This window comes from Silurus aristotelis, assembly GCF_946808225.1.
Source record: "Silurus aristotelis genome assembly, chromosome: 8".
Classification (NCBI taxonomy): domain Eukaryota; kingdom Metazoa; phylum Chordata; class Actinopteri; order Siluriformes; family Siluridae; genus Silurus; species Silurus aristotelis.
Window position 1 is genome coordinate 20,634,444 of NC_139581.1, and position 21,293 is coordinate 20,655,736.

Consider the following 21,293-nt stretch of genomic DNA (forward strand, 5'->3'; position numbering starts at 1 on the left):
TTATGAGCTGGTTCATACTTGTATATCCTCTCAGTGGCCCTTAAAGAAATGGGTATACACTGCAAAGCTGCCTCATTCCATCAGCAAAACACTGTAATGATTTGGACACAAGGCATATTCACTGGCTAAATTGGTACCGTGTGTTAAGTCTCTTCCAATCCTGGTTTCCATGTGAAGAATAATCATGGAACTGCACCGAACAAGGAGATGAGGAGATTAATAAAGGTTTCTGAGCACAGACATTCCAAAACAAGGGCTCTTTGTAAAAAGCATATTTGCAATAGGATTTTCTTTTTATGTTTAAAAGTAATGGTTTGTGTAGATGAAGTATGAGGGCAGAGGACAGTGTATGCTGGAGTCCTATGGCAGAACCCAAGAGGGGAGAAATGCTTGCTTTGGGGGAGTTTCGATTTTGTTCTGTGCTGCACATCTGAGAAAGAAGGTGGATATAATTGCAAGATGTTTCTTTTAAAACAATTTAAAATGTCAGAGACGGTGATCTATGAACAGGCAGACAGGGCAAAGGCAGGTCATGATCAAAGGCAGGCCTAATCCATAAATAAATGACAGATAACGATGTTTAATAGGCAAAAGTGCAAGGAGTTTGTTTATATATATATATATATATATATATATATATATATATATATATATATATATATATATATATATATATATATATATATATATATATATACACACACACACACACACACACACACACACATGTTGAATCAGTTTGTTGTGGTTCTAATTGATACTGGAGTTGCAGTTGATACCAAGGGGACAGACTCGTTTGAATGTAAAGATATAATAGAAAATGTATTATATACATATATATACATATATACATATATATATATATATTTGTGTACATAAAGTTTAAACATTAACTTACAATGGGGGCTACAAACTTGTGTCCATATATTGTAGGTATGCTTTTTTTTTATGTTAACATGTTATAATAACCTCTACTCTTCTGGGAAGATGCTTCACTTGATTTTGGAGAGTGCCTGTGAATATTTGTGGTCTTTCCACAAGGGTATTAGTAAAGTCAAGTACTGAAAACTCAACAGAGTTGTAGACTGATTTATCTTAAGTTTGAAAATCTAGCGTACCAGTGTAGATTTATTTATTGCTAAAGACTCAAAAAAGGCCTTTTGCCGCTCTAGACAAGGGCGTGTCTGCTAAATGCCCCAAATGTAAATGTAAAGTACTGATGTATGGTGAGGAGGCCTGGGGTACAGGCAGAATTCCAAGTCATCCCAAAGGTGTTCAGGATGGTTAAGGTCAGAGCTTCAGAGCAGGCCTCTGAAGATCTTCCACTCCAACCCATATTAATCATATCCACATAGGGCTTGTATTGTGCATAGGGCATTACCATGCTAAAACAGATTTGGGTCTTCTGGTTGGTTAAATTAAAGGAAAATGGAATGCATCCTATACAACTGGGTGCAGATTGGGAACAAACCACATATGGCTGGGAAAGTCAGAGTTCCTATAGTGTCTAAGAATATTTTTTTCGATGTGTCAATTAAATTGTTATATATATATATATATATATATATATACACACTATATTGCCAAAAGTATTGGGTCACCTGATCTTTCCTGCGATATGTGGATCTTTTCCAAACTGTTACCACAAAGCTGGAGGCACTCAATTCTATGGAACGTTGGAAACTCAAACCTGTTCCAGCACAGCAACGCTCCTGTGAACAAAGTGAGCTCCTTAAAGATATGCTTTACATGCTTTGGAGAGGAAGATCTTGAGTGGCCTGCTATAGATCTCTGATCTCATCCCTACTGAACACCATAAGCGCACTCCAAAATCTAGTGGAACAGCTTCCCAAAAGAGTGGGGGGAAATACAAGAGCAAATTGGGACTAAATGTGGAATGCAATGCTCAAAAATCACAATACTTATGACCAGGTGACCCAATACTTTTGGCATTATAGTGTATCTTGATGCAAAATCCCTTGCACAATATGCTATGCTGTAATGATATTCGACTACAAATTCAAAGGACTTTGAAAACCCTAGTAACAATAAGTAGGCTAGAATGATTTGTTTTATTCCTATGAGCAGTGGGATCGTTGCTTGAAAGACCTTTCTAATGAATATTTTCACTGTGTGATGTTTTTGAGCTGCTTTTCCCACCTACAGCGAGGCAGGAGCAAGAGAAGGTGAACATGGAGGCACAGCCAAACTCATCAGAGACCTCTGCTGGTTTCTTTCGCTTTGGAGGTTTTAAACAGACGTAGATGTTTTGCATCTGAAAGGGACAGGCAGAATCAGGTTGTTTTTTTCCCCCCCTAATAGACAAACAGAAATCTTTCACAGTGAAAGCCTCAAGCCAAAATAAACGTTAATAGTCAACTATTTTGTGTCTTCTTTAAACTTTTTGGAATACTTACACAGTTTTTTTGGATAGCTGTTAGATTCGATCGTCGATTTACGTACAGAGTATATACGATAAATCAGTATATATCAGAATCGACCATTGACTGACACGTCTCCATCTCAGCTCAGTTATGGCGAAGTGACAACCATCGAGCGTCCTACTCCCTCAAATTGTACTAACATACTGCCACCATGTCTGGGCTGCGGGTGGGAGTGTGACATTTGAGAATAAATAAAGGCAGGCGAGTTTAAACAAACAGAGCTGGGAACAGGCTGTAGTAGAGGAGGAGGAGGCTGGCCCTCTGTAAACACGTCCAACTGCAGCCCAAAAGCACCACCACCTCATGAATAAACACAAGGAAACACGAGCTGAAACAAGTAACAGCTGCATTGCCTTTGATTTATTCCTATCTAGCACCACTTGGCCTATTTTTTTTTTTTCCTCTCCTAAATTTGCCCTTCACTATGAATGCTCTAAGACATCTTCCTTTTCCTCTTCAGACTCCGAGAGAACATACTGCAGGCAGGATCTCAAACCCGAACACGACTCTATAGGGATGAATAGCATATCAAAATAGTACACCACAGCATACTGTATTTTGTAGAGTAGTGTAGGATAGAGCAGGTTTGCATAGTAAGCATCCAAAAGCTTAGCAGGGAACTTGTGTTGGGATGGCGGGGGTTGTTGGGGGATCATTTCAACACGCAGAGCAAGAAGAGCCAGTTTCAACAGTTTTCGACGTGTTTATTTGAGCATAAGTGGTTCTTAAAACACCTCTGACGGTACCTCTTCACAAGATTCATGTCGGCAAAAATCCTCCACAGGCAAGCAGGATCGAATCAAAACATGGCTGTGCCGGATGTCATTACTGTGCAGAAGTAAACATCCTATTTTACCAAAAAACAGTGGGTTTCAACATTGCAGATTTCACACATAGCCACAAAGAGTTACTGAGTGATGATGACAAATATTGTTTGGGGAGCAAAAAAGGTGAGGGGGGGGTATCAATGGTTTAGAATTCAATCTGGTGCTTCAGTGAAACAAAATACAGACACTATGTTGGAGTCATTTTTGAATAACTCGGGGCGTTTTCTCTTTTTCCTTTATCAACCAGAAAAACCGTTTCGAATAAGGCACATGTGACCCGACTACAGAACTGAAAACACATCGGATATGCTATGATTCTGTAAGCGTATCTCGTGTCTGCGTGAAAAAAGCAAACCGAATGGAGTCAGGTCACACGTTTCACAACACACAGTGGAGGTTCGAAATAAAAAAGTGACATCACAGCGTAAATACAGGAGGCAGACGTGATGTAAGCGGATAAATCGTACCGGCTTTACCGGACCAGGTCTAAATTCAGAAAAAAAGTACTGAAGCGTTGTCCTGCGATTGTTTTCTACGTGACAAATCTTTTTCAAAAATTCACAAAAAAATACATTCATGACAAAGGCATGTGAACAGTACCTGATATCTCAATGAGATTCAACGTGTTTTGCTTTTTTTCCCGATTCTAACGTTCCTTTTACGTTAAGACAATTTTATATTTTTTCTGCTTCTCTTGTACATTTGGCACCAGATATGTTATGATGGAGTTAAGAGCCTTGAGCGATGTGTAAAGACAAGGATGCTGTGCTGCATGACTACATGCCTCAGAGAGAAATAAAAACACACCATAACCACATACACAGGCTGATAACATTGGTACCATGCCCAACACACACACACACACACACACACACACACACACACACACACACACACACACACACACACACACACACACACACACACACACACACACACACACACACACACACACACACACACACACACACTTACTTCCCTGAGTACACCCAAAAGACTAACTGGAGCATGGAAACAGTTTTACCGTATTGAAATAACTGAACAATAAAACAATAAAAAGAGAAAATCAGTGCAGTTTTTTTGTTGTTGTTTGGAAAAAAAATCCATGTCAAATTTTAGGAAAGCAGAGGGGGAACCTGGAAACCTAAAAACAATTCCTTATACTCTTTATAAAAAAAATAAAATAAAAAAAAATAAAATAAAAAAAATTACAAAATAAAAAATTCTTCAATGCCATACAGTGATTCAGCATTATAGCCCAGAAGAGGTGTAGGGGGAAAAAACCCACTAATATATAGTTATTATAAAACATGAGTTGAGTTCACATTTTCCACAAGCAGAAAAATACATCTATACAAGCTCTAAAGCGATATGTAGACAAAGTTTAAAAAAAATCCAAATAAAAAAAAAGAGAAGGAGATTTACACATCAAAATGTTAACTGCAGCCAAAAATACACGTCTACTGACAAGGTGACACGATAAAAGAATATATAACAATCCATTTCTGTGCAATTCACTGTCAACAGCCCAAGTCCCACTTTTCCTTTTTTTCTTTTTTTTTTTCTTTTTTTTTTTTTTATTGCCATTCATAGGCCCATTCTTTCATTTGGACATTTATATTTTTTTTTTTTGTCTTTTTTTAGTTTCTTCTGGATAGTTGATAGGTGCTTATTTCTCTTTTTTTTTATATATATTTTTAAGCGAAAGCAACGCTCCAGTGTGTTTGTGATTTGGTGGGACTGCAGGGTCTCTTTTCTTTCCACTAAGCCAAGCTGACAAACCTCTTCACAGCTTGCCTCAGTCTGCATTTTTTTCCCCTCCTCATGCCCAGGATGTCCATCACCCACAAACGATATATTATATATAAAAAAATAAGCTATTGCGCATCCGAAAAAGTGCATCATAGACATGTTTTTTTAAAAATATCTCTTTTGCTTTCTTTCTTTCTTTCCTTCTTTCTCTTTCTTTCTTTCTTTCTTTCTTTCTTTCTTTCTTTCTTTCTTTCTTTCTTTCTTTCTCTGAATCCTGAAATCCCAGTTTAGGGGGCGGAGTCAGTCAGCCAATTGGGAGTGAAGGTATAATGCAGGGAAACGTGTGGAAAAAGAAGGAGAGGCGAACGGAGATGGCGAGTCGGAGGCTAAAGGGCACAGTGGCTCGAACGCCACTACGCTATCACCATGGGAACGTCGTCCGCAAAGCCGCCGATCATGGGGTCGTCCTCATCGTCGTCGCCTTTTGGAGGAGAAGAAAAAAAGAAACAAGAACAACGTGTCATTTCTTGTGAGTGACTGCGAATGAAATGGAAAGTGAATTCTGAAAAGAATAAGTGTAATGAAGGAATTAAATGCTTTCTTTAAACCGGGAAAAAGACTGTGCGTGTGTGTGTGTGTGTGTGTGAGGGGGCTGTGTGTGCTGCTCTTACCGAGTTCGTCTCCCGAGGAGAAGATGGCCGAGCCGAGGCGAGAGTTGTAGTGGCTGTTGGCGAAGGCGGTGAAGCTGTGCTGCAGGCGGCGGTGGCGCACGTACAGAGCCACAAGACCGCCACACACACACAGCAGCAGCACGAACAGCACCGGCACCACCACAGCCGCTGTGTCACCTGAATGACCTGAATGAGCAGCTGAGTCCCTGGGACCTGCAACACACACACACACACACACACACACACACAGATTAGTAAGCTTTAGACTGTTATACTCTGTTGAATGGAATAAGTGTACATCTAACACACACACATTATTTTAACAATAAACCTATGGCATAATCAATGAACAAACAAATGACTAAACAAAATTGAATAACGCACTAGCTATATATGCTACATGACCAAAACTATTGGGACACCTGATATTACCACAAAGTTGGACTATATAAGATCTCAGCATCAAACTTTCCATTGCACTTGAACTAGAAGACCTGAACCTGCCCCAGCATGAAGATATGGTTTACATGGGTTGGAGTTGGCTGAATTTACACGTTGTAACCATGGAACACAAGTCCGGTTTAACCATCGTTTTATATTCATGTGCTGCCCTGTATTTCACTGTAACCTAGTCACATATAGAACCTAATTACCTTAATGGATTAAACAGATCATTTTGCGTGTCATTTAACTCATACGGTGACTATGAAAAAGGCACAAGCTATATTTGACTGAGAGGAGAGGACAATGCAAAAATAATCAAATATACAGTGATTCTGTAAGTATTCAGACCCTGGCAACAACCCCAAGCACACAGCCAAGACGACACAGGAGGGGCTTAGGGACAACTCTGTGAATGTTCTAGAGTGGCTCAGCCAAAGCTTTCTGGAGAGACCTGAAAGTGGCTGTCCATCGACGGTTCCCATCCAACCGGCCCCGGAATGGAGGATTTACAAAGAAAAATAGCAGGAAATCCCCGAATGCAGGTGTGCTCGTTCGTTGAGTCATAGCGAAAAAGACTCGAGGGCTGTAATTTCTGCCAAACTAAGTAGTGAGTAAAAGATCAGGCATAACATTATGACAACATGCCTAATATTGTCGAGCCTTAACAGCAATAACTACATCACCAATTTGAGATACAGGAGCTCATCTGCCGTGTGTTGGATCGGACCACACTTCGCTACCCACGTGCATCAATAAGCCTCGGCCGCCCACGACCCTGTCGCCGGTTCACTACTGTTCGTTCTATATTGCAGACCAGGAACATCCCACAAGAGCTGCAGTTTTGGAGATGCTTCAACCCAGTCGACTTCACAATTTGGCCCTTGCTCAAATCCTCACACGTACCCATTTTTCCTGTTTCTAACACGTCAACTTTAAGGACAAAATGTTCACTTGCTGCCTAATATAAGCCTCTCGCTAACAGGTGCCATGATGAAGAGCTAATCAGTGTTATTCACTTTACAGGTCAATGTTATAATGTCATAATGTTGTGCCTGATCTGTGTATAACTGGCACTCTCTCCCTCACACACACGACTAATAATTCGGGAGAAAGTGGTAGGCTGGAAATCAAATCAGCTAAAAGCTGGACAGTAATCACTAACCTGTAGAATATGTGTAACCTCCTACAATTTTCTTTCCTCTATCTAAACTGTAACACCAAAAGAACGTTGTCGTTCCTCAAAAGTACGATGTTTTCCATGGTCAGGAAATCAGTGCTTTGATTATCTTTACACACTTTCGCTAAATGTTAGTGCATTCATTTACAGAGAGCTTTCTGACCTGACAAGCGACCAAACTAACAAGCCTAATTGCTCTATTCGGTTGGATGTTTATGGTTCAACATTATTTGTTTTCGCTCCTGCATGTTTACAGAGCCCGGGCAAGAGATTGTAGTGGCTATTTGATGCAAGCTGTGGAACTGGGAGAACTTTGTTTTGTTCTCTTTTTTCGTTGTGTGTGGCAATCAATACAAAATCTACTTTTTCATGTTTTCATATGCATGGCTCCCTTTCAAAGTCCAGGCAATCAAACTCAATGTAAGCAACTCCTGACAAGTTTTAGGCCAGATATAAACCGAACCCTTAATCCTTAACCCTTGATAAACTCAGTTCAACCAGTTCACCCAAAAGTCTACATCACTGTGTTTAGGTGTGTGAGAGGATTTACCTGCTCCCGCGCTCCTCAGCTCATCGTAGAGCAACACCGCAGCTTCACCGCACAGCTGGCCGTTCACCAGGCAGCTAGCCCGCACTGAGAATGTGTAGTTGTGGCCCACTAGAAGATTACTGATCCTGAAGAAGGTCTCTGTGGTGTTTCCCAGTGATATGGTGGAGTTACTTACACTGTCATACACCGACACCTCATAGCCCTGTGGATTTCAGACACAGAAAGACTGTTAGCATTCCAGGAATTGAACGTCAGTAATCAGGTATGTAAGTGGAGGGTGAAGGCGGCAAGGGTTTGTACCCGACTCTCGTTGAAACTCCGCTCTTTGACGGCTAAACTCTTCCAAAACAGGAACACGTGGTCTTGCTCGGTAAGGATCTTGAGAGCCTCGGGGGCAGGTAGTGGAACTGTAGGAGATAATGACAGCCTATGTTACTTTTACGGTTGCTGTCACATGATTTCATTTCCACTTTGTTACCTGGCTGGTTTACACAATAATTATAACACAGGATGCACTTTTCTAGTAACCTGGAGGACATAATGCCACATACATCCAGACCCTTGCTCTTCTCACTCTCGGGTGTGAAGCTTTCGCAGATCGAGCGCAAAGAAATGAAATTAAACTCTCTCTCAGACGTCTCTCAGGCCATTTCAGGCTTTGCTCCGAAGAAAAAAACCCATGCAGTAATACCATATTGGTTCTGTCTGCCCTTTTCTTGCAGGTTTACGAGTCCTAGAGCTGACTGAATTGCATCACTAAGGCCTGCATGAAAACAAACGCACCACCCTATAACTCGGAGACGGACCGTGACACACAGACACCTCGTCTGAGGCATCGCTTTGCTATTCATTCGAAGAAGACGATGGATGAGAATCTTATGGCTACAGTTCTGCATTAATTCATGTTTCTCTGTCTTTCACTCTCTCTCTCGCTCTCTCTCACCCCCCCTTCCTCCTTTCTCTCTCTGTCTCAAACTACACATGCCGGTGAGATACCAGTAATCCAGTCCCCTTCTGCTCTTCAGACCTGCCTGATTCATCCTGATGCTCTACCTCTAGATGAAATTCTGCTGAGGATGGAAAGATCCATAAGGTTACAGTGGAGCATTAAACTCAAGAACCAAGACGATTGAATCGTTCTGTAATTAATATGCAGTATTGTGTCCATTGTACATTCGTTGCCACTGACTTGCTCATTAGAAATGAATGGCTCCATTTATGACACTTAGAATTGTATTTATAATCTATTAATTTCTGTAAAGCTGCTTTTGGACAATTTTCAGTGCTTAAAGTAGAATACAAATAAAACTAAACTGAATTTCTGATGTGTGTGTGTGTGTGTGTGTGTGTGTGTATAAATATTACTGAAATTTATTACAAAATTAAAAAAGCAGTACGGAATCATGAAAATGTGCTACAAGCAATAAATATTATATTAAGGAATAAATTGAATTATGTAATGAATACATTATAAATAATAAATTTAATATAGCGCTCTCCGTGCAGCAGTCTCACGTGTAAAGACAAACGGCACTTGGCGTCAGTGATTTGCATCCAGAGGGCGCTCTCGTAATGACAGCGTACCGGAAGCCGGAAAAACTATTGGTTGGGTTTTTTGGTGATAGCCAATGGTTACAGCAATCAATCGGTGCGTCGACATATATTAATAACTAAGGGAAATTTTTGTTTGAAAGGCACCTTTATTATCAAATACATATATAAAATGAGTAAAACATATATTTCAAATCTAATTTTCTAAATATGTATCTGGGATTGTACAGAGGGACGTTCCATGTGTGGTTTTGGGCTGTATTCTGCCCGTGGGCCATAGTTTGGGGACCCCTGGGTTGAGGCAATGGGCTTTGGATCCAAAGGTCGTGAGTTCAAATTCCAACCGCACCAAGCTGCAACTCCTGGGCCCCTGAGCAAGGCCCTAACCCCCATTGCTGCTCAGTTGTTCGAATTGGATAAATTTAAGTCGCTCTGGATAAAGGCATCTTCCAAAATGCTGCAAATGTAAAATCCAGATGTTTTGATTTCAATAACTCAGAGTTAAGACTGTGTACAATATTGTCATGTAATTTTAAGTGCGCTGTTTATACCAAACTACATAGAATCCTAAACCCTCAAACCCTTTTTTCTCTCTCAGTTTAGATTTGAACTATTATGACGTTCATTCTGTCATTCAAATCCAAAATGACTTCGAAAATGCTGAAGAAACATAATTTGGGAAAATATTTTCATGAGATTGGCTGTCTAATGAGACCGATTCTGTTTTTTTTTTTTCTGTTGAGACTGATTAATTAGAGTAGATTACAGTAAAGCACCGACACTCGCTGGTGCTTCTTGTATAAATAGACCCATTTCTTCTACAGTCAGGTGTCATAATAAGACGGCGCTAACACTGAGGTGTTATGGAGCGTCTGTGGTGGCAGTGTGTGACAGCTGGTGTGAAGTAAGATACTAATAGATTCGAAGACCTGGGTTGACTCAGTAACATTGGGATTTTAAATGTTCTTCGAGGCCTGTGTTGTACATGAGAATTACTTTGAAGAATAATAAATCTGGTGAACTATAATGTGCATTTAACAGCTGCAGTGGAATGTAATCGGTATTGAGAGCTGCCTTGTGGTATCTTGGCTATTAAAAGGCATTCTCCTGGGTTCCAGAAGGAACTAAGAGCTAAAGAAGGGTTATAATAGGTTCTAAGGGCTTCCCTGGGCTTTATTAGTCATTAACTGATATGTTAGACTGTGTCCGGAAATATGAACTTGTTAGATGTCTGAGAGACACGCTGGGTTTCCCTTTCAATACCTGTTAGATGGGTTCTAATGGACTGTGTGATGCATGTAGGGTTTAATTGGCATTATGAGGCACGTTGAGAGATATCCGAGTGCTGTTATAGTTAATAAGAGACATGCTGGGCTCATTTGGGTATTCAGAGGTACAGCGTTTTTAACTCTTCCAGGCGGTGAAAGGCATGCTGGGATCTTCCGGGCATTAAAGGGCATGTGGAGCAGCAAAAGTCACTGATATTCGACTGATACACTAAACTGTACCTGTGTTGAGCGTGTAGCTGGCTTCCTTGGTCATGTTGCGGAGGCGGACGGTGATACTGTAGCGTCCGCCAGGCTCCAGTCCTTTAAGGCTGTACTCGACCGTGTTGTTCTGCGTGGTGAATTTAAAGTCGCGCTCCGTCTTCCGAACCGCGTCCCTCACGTGCACGACGTACGTCTGCACGCACACCAGCACGCGTTAGATCGCTTTTTTCGAAATCGGAAAAAGGTAGACAGAGGATAAACGGCGTATTCTTACCAAAGGAGAGCCGGGCGAGTCGTACGGCGGCTGCCATTTCAGCGTGGCTCGCGTTTTATCCACTTGGACTTTATGCAGGTTGCGTGGAGGAAGTCGCTCGTTAGGGATCATCTTCACTACAGCCGATTCCGACGGAGGACCCAGATACGGCAAGATCACCCGTACCTGCAAAGCAAACACCGCTCAACACCCCTGTACGCACTATTTCAAGCGGGTCGGACTCCGAAGTGAGAGAAAGGGTACGGTCTTACAAGGAAGAGGTACTGCTCGTCGCTCTCCACGGTGACGGTTATGCTGGAGCTGGTGCTGTTCACTCTGTGCGGTCGGCGGTAAAGATCCAGGAAGGACGTGGCATAGAACACCCCGTACATCTACACAGACACAAAAACACATTTAGAAATATGCTTTTTTTTTTTATGATTTATGAATAGTTACCAAGAACGTTTGTGGAAATAGGATTCTAATATCCCATTCCACATTTTCTCCTCGTTTGTTGTTATAATCCCCACCCTTTTGGGACTAGATTTTGGAGTTTGCTTGTGGAGATTTGTGCTCATTCGTCCACAAGGGTATTAATAAAGTAAGCGTGTACTGATGTAAGCGAGGTGAGGAGGCATGGGGAGCAGTCAGGTTCCCAATTCACCCTAAAGGTGTTCGATAGGGTTGAGGACAGAGCACATAGTGGGAGGTGGTGGCTTAGTGGTGAAGCATTCAGGGTTCCTACACATTTTTCATTTCAAAATTCCAATGTTTTCCTAACTAAAATATGCAGACTTCCCTACAGATTGTTAAGATCATATTTAACATTGGAAAAAATAATTTTAAATTCCAACTTAAACGTGCATTACGTTTACAATCTCCGATGTATGTCGGAGTCAGAATCTCTGATGGTTTCCAAGTGTTTTCATTTTTGTATACGCATTTTTTGCCCCTGTTTTGGCCTTCCGTCCACACTGAGAAGGCGTTTTTTTTCCTGCGATGTTTCAAAAAGACGGAAAGTAACTAAGGGCTTATGTGCAGTCAGCGTTTTTTTTTAGACAATTCAGTGCGGATGAGCGACTTTCGGGTGAAACGACTGAAAGCGAAAAGGTGTGGACGCGGAGCTTTTTAGACGAAAACGCTGTTTTCAAATGTATCCAGATTAGTGTAGGCGTAGCCTTTGTTTTATTAATTAGAAATTAATAGAAATTAAGTAGAAAACCTAATTATAAAAATTAGGGCAATAGTATGGAAACTAAATAAAATAAAATAATAAAATAAAATAAAAAATATCCCTCAAATTAAATTCCATACGTTTAAAAAAATTAGAAGGAAACCTGAGCATTGGTCTTTTGATCTGAAGGTCTTGAGGTCAAATCCTAGTCACAGCAAGCTGCCACTCCTGGGCCCCTGTGCAAGGCCCTTATACCATATAGCTGCTCAGTTGTATGAATGAGTATAAAGTAAGTCGCTCTGAATAACGGTGTCTCCCATATGCCATAAATGCAAATGTAAGCTAAATAGCAGGAACATGTTTGGGTATCCTAATTAAAGTAATGGGAAAATGTAATACTACCGCATTCAAAAACCTATACAATTGATCCTATACATGTGTTTGCCTCCACCTTTGTGGTAACAGTTTGGGGAAGAATCACTTATGGAAGGGAAACCCAGGTGTCCCAATACTTTTATCCATATAGTACATACTGGATAAAACCCTCTTAATATAATGGGTTTTATAAGAGGGGTTTTTTTTGGACCGTTGCCAGAATCTGACAGGTTTTTCGTTTCGGTTGTCGTGGTAACTAACTTAAAATACAGTATGTTTCTGGCCTCAACAGAAAGAGAAGAGACACCTTTGGAAAGAAAATCTTAAGAAAACAAGTCTTCACTTCTTTTCAAACTCAAACGTCGGACACTGGTGCATTAGGTTTTTTTTAGAATAATTGCCACTCCGATAATGTACCTAATTATACTTCAGTGCCATCATGTGACCGACAGGAAATAACTCGACGTAATCTAATCTTGACGTACAGTTTTCACGTGGAAACGTGAAAAGAAAACCTACATACAGTATCAGCAACAAAGAGTGAGTTTATATAGCCGAGCGTGTAAACACTGCTTTTCCTACAGCCTCGATGCCGCTTCTTTCTGTTTTATTAAGCATGCAGGAGTCTGCCTGCCGAGATACGCTTGTACAGAGACGTGCAAAACCCATGAACTCTGGACAACCCCGCGGCTTCTCCGGTTTTTTTTTCTCTCGTTGCGGAGCTCAGTGCAATGAAAATCAGCATCTCGTAAAAGATAACGTTTCGAAACCCAAGGATTATGCGAAAGCTGCTTTACGTGAAATCACCTCTTTCTTTTGGCGAATATACGCCAAACTCGGAAAACAATCTCTATAAGCTCCATGTGACAGACGGAATTTGTGTTGCTTATGTTCTGATTTGACGCGTTGGGAGCAACATTTACCATGCTTTGTTTGAGCATGTGTGTGGGCATGTAAAATGTCCTCGCAAGAATAGGAATATCTGGCTGTTTAAATTTTTTGCCTTTTTTCGAGAAAAAAAAAAGGGGGGGTTGCTTTTTTTTTTTTTGCTACCAAGGTTAAGGTTAGATTTAAGCGTAGTACAGAGTCTATAATTATGTTAATGGAAGGTCCTCACAATGAAAATAATAGTGTGTGTGTATATACCTGTGCCTGGGGTCCAGTCCAGCTGCAGTCCACAGCGGTTTGATTGAGCGCCCGGGCTTTGAGCAGTGGTTGTGCTGGCTGTGTTCCAACTGTCTCTATGCGAGTCAGGGCAGTTGGACTGTCTCCATCAGTGGTATGTGCCCACACTGCCACCTCATACACCGTTCCCGCTGTCAGATTTGTAGCTGTTTGGCATAAAGGAACGCATTAATAAACACATCTATAGGAAATACTATGTAGGTAACGAGAGGTCCACCGATTGATCGTGTCGATGTTTGGCATTTTTTTTATTAATTTGCATCGACCGATTGTGCTGCAAATTATCCCGATTATTCGGCAGGCGCATCTGACCAGCAGGTGGCAGTAGTCTGTATTCTGCATCCAAACTTTAAAACCGGAAAAACGAATTTGTGTAGCTTTTTTTTTTTTCATTTAAGCAATTATCTGTATCACGTCTTATTCATTAAGAAGTTGATTTTATGCTATGAAAGGGAACAAAAAAAAGAAAAATCAATCAACCTCTACATTTAATTGTGTCATCCAAATTAAATATTTCCAAATTTGACAAATCGACACAGGGAACGCATCAGGCGCATCCTGTTTGCTGCATTCTTTGATTCGTTTCATTTCCAGTGGTCAGGTTTAAAGAGGATCTGAAACACTCGAGGTGGAAATACGTCCAAAAGTTTTGAACTGCATGGATTTACAAGACACACATTTGTAGCTTTTTATATTGTGGCTCCCACACACTAAAAGGTGTTTTCTTTTTTTTTATTTATTTTTTTTTATTGGAAGGAGGCAACACACATGGACACAAAACTCTATACAGGCAGCGCAGGACAGACCTGGGAATTTGAAATGTGATGCATTATGCACTATGTGAACAAGAGTATTGGGACAGCTGACTTTTCCAGCGATATCTCGTTCTTCCCCAAACAGTAACTACAAAATTGGAGACACAATTACAGTAGATTACATATTACAATTACAGTCTTTGGGTGTCAGTAGCATCATTTTCCCTTCACTGAAACTAGGAGACCCAATCTTGTTCCAGTCAGACAATGGCTCTGTGCACAAAGCCAGATCCATTAAGATTGATTTTACCGTATTTTCCCGACTATAAGCCGCTACTTTTTCCGCACGCTTTGAACCCCGCGGCTTAAACAAGAAAGCGGCTATTTTAATGGATTTTTCCAGGTTTTTTCCAGGTTTCACAAGCTTCAAGACAAAACACTGAGTCTGATGATGCCAAAAGAAAAACTGTTGTGAAAGGAAGGAGGAAGACAGTGAACAATGACTTTCTTGGTAGGCTACTGTTTAAAAACAAGCCGTGTAACAGTCAATGTCTTTCATTAAAGCCTGTGTAAAGTTCAATAGTTTCAATGTAGACACCTGCGGCTTATAGACAGGTGCGGCTTATTTATGTTCAAAATAAAAATCTTTGTTAAATTCAGTGCGTGCGGCTCAGTGGGTGCGCTTTATAGTCCGGAAATTATAGTAAATAAATGATATATTCTTGATTTTGACAATTTATGACAACATATAATACATTTTTTTCTTCTCTAGATTTCAATTAAGATTTCAATTATTTCTCAAACCTCAACCCTGTTAGAACACTTTTGGGATGAAGTGGACTGCTGAAAGTTTCACCCACACCAAACATACTTTATGTAAAGTTTAATTATTTAAGTATATAGTTTAAGTATGAGAGACAGTAGGACCACTACTCTACGTACAGTGCATTACAGTCGTTAGCCATTTCAGTAGGCCATTAAATACTAATATTTGTTGCATTTTTTATTTTTGTAAAGAAAAGCTCAAGAAACACTCAATCGTCTTCAGTAATCATTTGGATCCGGACCCCATACTATAAATACTAGACAAGTGGGAATAAGGCCTGAAAATCCAAGAAGTAATTTATACCCCATACAATACGCCTAGCAGAGTCACTATTAGTATTAAGCCAAGAAGGTACCTGTAAGAGTATCTGAGATGGTGTAGTTCCTGTTTTCTTTCACATGCTTGTCAAAAACCCAAGACAGCACCACTACATAGTGTTTAGCCTTTAAACCAGAAGAGACAAAAGGGCCATAAGGGTCAAACAGGAAACAGACAATAAAGAAAAAGTACAGTTACAGAGTTAATGAACTTGCAGGCAATTCACTCATTATTTTTTTTGTCTGCTCACCTTGTAGTCGGAGCTGATGGCTAGCGTCACCGTGTCTTCCGTGATTCTCGTGATCTTTGTAAGTGGCGGAGACAAAGCTAAAATACAACAGAAAAGACAAACAAACAATAGAAGCAGCCAAACAACATGTCCTTTTGTCTGCTTTAGCCATTTTTAAACATGTCAACCAAAATAAGGAGCAAATGAATTGAAGCTGGAAACAAAATGCGGAATAGTTGAATATTTTCTACTCTAATGATTGTTACAGGCCTAGAAACAAGAACAGGAGCAGATTACCTTTCTGAGGGTTGATGGATTTGATCTCTGTCCAGTTGCCCACCCCTCTGCTGGTGACTGCAGCAACCTGAGAGACAGAAAGAGAGAGTGACAGTAAGAGAGATAGAGAGAAAAAGATTATGCAGCTACACATATTTTAGGTAGTTTTAATGTATTAATGCTGTGTTCGAGGTGCCAGGTAAGCCATCATTTGTAATAAAGTTGCGATAACGTAATTTCTGACCTCAACACATTGGATGTGTGAAATGAATAAATGTTAAGCTGATGTAAAGCTATTTTAAGCAATAATTTAATTTCATTTTAAGAACACTTACCGTTACAGGCCTGAATAGGTATAGGTAGAGAACGCGCTTAAGAAACAGATTGGCGAGAAGAAATTAATCTACATATAAAATATGGGTTACAGATTACTGGTCACTTTCTAAATAATAAAAAGATTTATTAGCATCTACTTATAATTCTATGTAAATAAATGCCAACGATGCCAATTTATACCCGACACACTTTTAAGTTTTATGCCGATTCACCGACACGAATTGATGAATCTAACCATACCTACCAATACCCAATGACTGCTTTGAAAGTCAGAGCCATGTTGATTTGGCACCATTTCATAAACTGGGAAGGAACAGTTCCATCCTAATTTGTCAAATTAAACGACCACCCCATGCTGATGAGTTGAAATTTATGCTGAGCAGGGCTTTTTCTGTGGCTTACAAGTTGCAACTTCACCTTGAACAAAGCATCATTTTACATCTTTAGCACTGAGTTGAGTCTCACCCTGAACCTGTAGAGGGCGCTGGGCTGCAGGTTCTTGACCTCGGTACTGGTGCTAGAACTTGTCTGGGAAAACCACTCTGAGCTGCCTTTCTCGCTGTATTCAACCTGGTGATCGCACGTGCACACACACAAGAATGAATCAAATGCACTCCTGAGAGCTCCTGTGCCCCATTTGCTCAATTAAATTTGCTGCAGGGAAACACTAAAAACAGGGAAATTTCACTTCTTTAGTCTTCTTGAACACAACGGTAAAATCAAATGATTAAAACATTTGATGTAAAATTCAGCATACAAAAAACCCCAAAAAAAAACACTACTAACATGTCTGTGTGTACAACATTTTCTGGGATTTTTTTGTCACGTCTGTTGCACCTCATGCGGCCTACGAAGGGCCTGATGATAAGCTCATGAATGGAACCAAGACTGGTAAAGCATGGAGAGATCTATAACAGTTTGTTTAATAATATTATGCCATTTTGGGCTCAGCCACATGCAAAAATAAAAAACGGATAAACACGTCGATAAACTATGCGAAACGCATTCTTATTGACCACGAATACATTTCTTAGTGAAAGGTATTTGATAATGAAGCTTGAAAGATGCATCATTCACTCTTACAGGTGTCGAGAATGAACTGATTTTAACTAAAAGTTCACCGATAGTGGATTTTACCGATACTGATAGCTATGTTGGATCGTCCTTGCTGATACACGACTAATCAATCGATAGTTTTTAATATGAAAAAAAAAAAAAACACCATGTAAAATAGAACAAAACTTTATTCTAAAATTAATAAAGTACTGACTCAAGAAATAAATATGAATTAATTAATAGTATTAATAAATATACATGAAATACATGATCAATAATAAATAGATTTAATGCTCTCCGTGCAGCGTGCAGTCTCGTGTGTAAAAAGAAACAGCACGTTGTGTCAGTGATTCGCCTCTAGAGGCCGCTCACATAATGACAGCAAACCTTCTCAGCCGCTGCAAGAACGGACGCTACCCAGAAAAAAATATTAGTATGGATTTTTGGCAATAGCTGATTGTTCCAGCGATCATCAATCAGTGCAAAAATTATAAATCGGTAGACCAATTTTAACACAGAAAACAGAAATTGAGAATTCATTTCGTTTTTTTGATTTACAGATAAGAGTGAGAAAAAATAAACTAATGGGAAAAAAACCAATAATAATCCAGTACAAATATTCTAGTTATAATTATGCAAAAAAATATAAAAAATTTTCATAAACAGATACAATTAAAGAAACTATTATTTAAAATAATTTTCAATTTTTATTTATTTTAAACTTAAGATTATAAAGGAATTGTCGATTCAATGCGTTTTTATCTCAATAAAAAAAAAATTATTAAAAAAAGTATTTGTGTATTTTCTACCTCTATGTACAGCTCGACCTGATTACATTTCCTCAGAGTAAAAGACAGCAATAAACTATATAAGACATAAACTCACAATGTACTCTCTGATGAAGCCGTGAGCATTAGCTGGAGGACTCCAGGAGCACAGCACCGTGCCGTCTTCTGCGTTATCACAACTGAGCTGCAAAGCCTGAGGAGGATCGGGCACTGAAACACACACAAAACTCAAGTCGTACTTCATTCTGCCTTCTTGCATGTGCGATGATGAAGCGTGTTTCACGAGAGTCACTTACAGCCCTCGGGGGTCCTCAGCGTAAGCATCTCGTTGGTCTTGTGCTGCTTGCTGAGGCACTGTGTCACCACTTTCACCTGGTAGGTGGTGTCTGGCCTCAGCACGCTCAGTGTATAGCTGCTTTTGCTGCTGTGTGTGTCCATGGTGGTCCACTGCTGAGTCCCTACCAGCCTGGGGGCAGGAAAAAAGTTTAATACAGACCTTTGGCATATTATATCATATTTAAACTAAAGAAGTGCTGCCAAGCAAGATACAACAATCATCTACTAATTGTTTTTGTTGTTGTTTTGTGAAATAGACAATCCTCCCAGCAATAACACTTAAGACACAAGAAAGGGAACGAAATGGGTTGAAGTGTACATATTTTTCTTTTATGAAATTGTCAAAAATGATCCAACTTACATATTCCCATTACAATAAAACAGACTCCGACTAATTAAATATAAATATATAACACATCGCAGGCTTGTGGTTCATCAGCTGGTGAGTTTACACTTTATCCATGCTCTCCGTTTTTTCTCACACTTCTCCATCACAATGATTTGATCGCATTTCGAACATTTAGAAACACCTAGTCTTACCTTTTTTGAGGCACGTCTGTGTTCCTTTTGTTTATACCCAATAAAACTAGTTTAAAGGCAAAAACAAGAGACGTGCACACAAAAACTGGACAATGTGGACAGAGGAGTCCGAATTAGACAGATGAACTTATGTAAGACGGAGAACAGAAGAGAAAATGTTAGCAGACTGTCTCACACCCACAGTCAAACATAGAGGTCGAAGCCTAATAGTTTGGCTTCCACCATGTAATGCAGCTAATAGGAACCGACTTCACCGTACAACAAGACAATGACCTGAAGCACATGCTCACGCTCTGTAAGCATTATTTCGAGAGCAGACAGTCAAATGGAGTGTTCGCAATCATTAAATGACCTGCCCAGTCACCGCATCTAAATCCTATTGGACTACTCTGGGATGAATTGGATCACAAGGAAAATTCTGGTGAAGAAATCCTGAAGTTTTACAAGGCAATGCATTCGGCAATGTAGTTCAACTGAATGTTTGGATTAAACTGTCTGGTTATCAAAAGTGTGCAAAGCTAAGGGAGGATTTATTCATGCTAAGGGAGGATTTTTAACTGAAAATAAGGTTTAACATCGAGTTTGATGAAGATCACAAAAGGAACATGCGTGTCATCAAAAGTGATTAAAGACTACTTTCATGTGGCCGTATGTGTCTTGGCGTACTGACTCGAAAATTATTAATTTACAATAAGCGACTTTTAGCTGGTGTAATGAAAACGTATTTGCTGGATGACGCAGCAAAATGGCACTTTGTGATGTCTGGGTTTTGTTGTTTTTGTTTTTAATGCAGCTGCGGCACCAGCAGATGGCACCAAAGTATGTCACAAATATCCCTTCTTTTTTTTTTCAAGCCTGAGAACATTACAATTAATTTCCTAATTTTTTTTCAGTACATCTTTACGAACGTAATCCAATTGTTCATTATTACTTGAGCATTTGTTCATGCGCATCTCAGCAAAAAGCATATTTTAAAGAGCCAAGGTTAATTTCTTTGTCTTTCTGCAAAATCATTCACATACAATAGAAGTGGTTAATAATAAGTGTTAAATATGAAAAACATCTCAAATATTCATTTCACATCAGACTCTTCAGCTGGAGGACCACACCCCCGGACCCCCGCCCAGAATCAAACTGTCTGCCGTTATGGAATGCAAGCAGGAGAACATACGACAACCTTACAGGGGGAACATGGCGCACTGTGGAATATAAATGTAAGGTTTCAGATGAAGGCAGAATACCTGTAGTAGATGAGGAAGGAGCAGGAGGAGGGCGGCATGTTTTTGGGCCTGGACCAGGTGAGTGTGACAGTGCCGGAAAAGTCTGCGTGCCACTGGAGGTTCTGGACTTTATACACCAGCTGGTCGGCTGACGAGCAGAAAGACAACACTGGATTGAGCAAGCAGGAACTAGAGCAAGATTACCCTTGTGAAATTGTTTTCTAGGGACCAGGTAAGAGTGATGTAGTGTAGTGTCTCTCACCGGTGCAGTTATCCTCATCACTGTGGTCTGAGCAGTCTAAGAAGCCATCACACCTCTCACTCTCCAATACACAGGCCTCCCGGTCAGCACACAAACTCCCGTTCACACACACCAGAGGCTCACGGGTGGCTACACAGAGAGCGGAGAAATACACACAAGGAGAACTCATTTATATACACGTTATTTCCAAAAGTATTGGGTCACCAAATCATAAATATAATATGTGATTGCATTCCACATCGCAATTTGCTCTTATATTATGAAAGGCAGGTACTGATGTAAGTGAGGAGACCTGGGGTGCAGTCAGTATTCCAATTCATCCCAAAGGTGTAGAAAAAGGGATGAGATCAGAACTCTAAAGCAGGCCACTGACAATCTTCCTCTCCGAAGCATGTAAACCAGATCTTCAAAAAGGTCACTTTGTGCAGAAGCATTGCCATGCTGGAACAGGTTTGGGT

The 21,293-nt window shown here is 40.1% G+C and overlaps 1 protein-coding gene and 1 long non-coding RNA gene across 2 annotated transcripts in view; one reads left to right on the forward strand and one right to left on the reverse strand.

The window, feature by feature from the left end:
- The first annotated feature begins 901 nt into the window (after window positions 1-901).
- LOC310730456 lies at window positions 902-3,811 on the forward strand. The gene is made up of 2 exons (XR_014534843.1): window positions 902-1,998; window positions 2,057-3,811. It is a non-coding gene; the product is annotated as an uncharacterized lncRNA (long non-coding RNA).
- A 1,150-nt stretch (window positions 3,812-4,961) lies between these two features.
- sorl1 (sortilin-related receptor, L(DLR class) A repeats containing) overlaps window positions 4,962-21,293 on the reverse strand; it is an 89,471-nt gene continuing 73,139 nt past the window's right edge. Inside the window, exons 33-48 of the mRNA XM_083549343.1 lie at window positions 20,836-20,964; window positions 20,595-20,721; window positions 18,774-18,943; window positions 18,575-18,687; window positions 17,099-17,203; window positions 16,319-16,385; window positions 16,043-16,119; window positions 15,830-15,917; window positions 13,855-14,039; window positions 11,432-11,551; window positions 11,181-11,345; window positions 10,925-11,099; window positions 8,166-8,272; window positions 7,866-8,067; window positions 5,695-5,907; window positions 4,962-5,504 (exon numbers count right to left, since the gene is read on the reverse strand). Of these exons, the coding sequence (XP_083405469.1) occupies window positions 5,437-5,504; window positions 5,695-5,907; window positions 7,866-8,067; window positions 8,166-8,272; window positions 10,925-11,099; window positions 11,181-11,345; window positions 11,432-11,551; window positions 13,855-14,039; window positions 15,830-15,917; window positions 16,043-16,119; window positions 16,319-16,385; window positions 17,099-17,203; window positions 18,575-18,687; window positions 18,774-18,943; window positions 20,595-20,721; window positions 20,836-20,964 (2,111 nt within the window). The 3' untranslated portion in view covers window positions 4,962-5,436. The remainder of the gene's footprint in view (window positions 5,505-5,694; window positions 5,908-7,865; window positions 8,068-8,165; window positions 8,273-10,924; window positions 11,100-11,180; window positions 11,346-11,431; window positions 11,552-13,854; window positions 14,040-15,829; window positions 15,918-16,042; window positions 16,120-16,318; window positions 16,386-17,098; window positions 17,204-18,574; window positions 18,688-18,773; window positions 18,944-20,594; window positions 20,722-20,835; window positions 20,965-21,293) is intronic.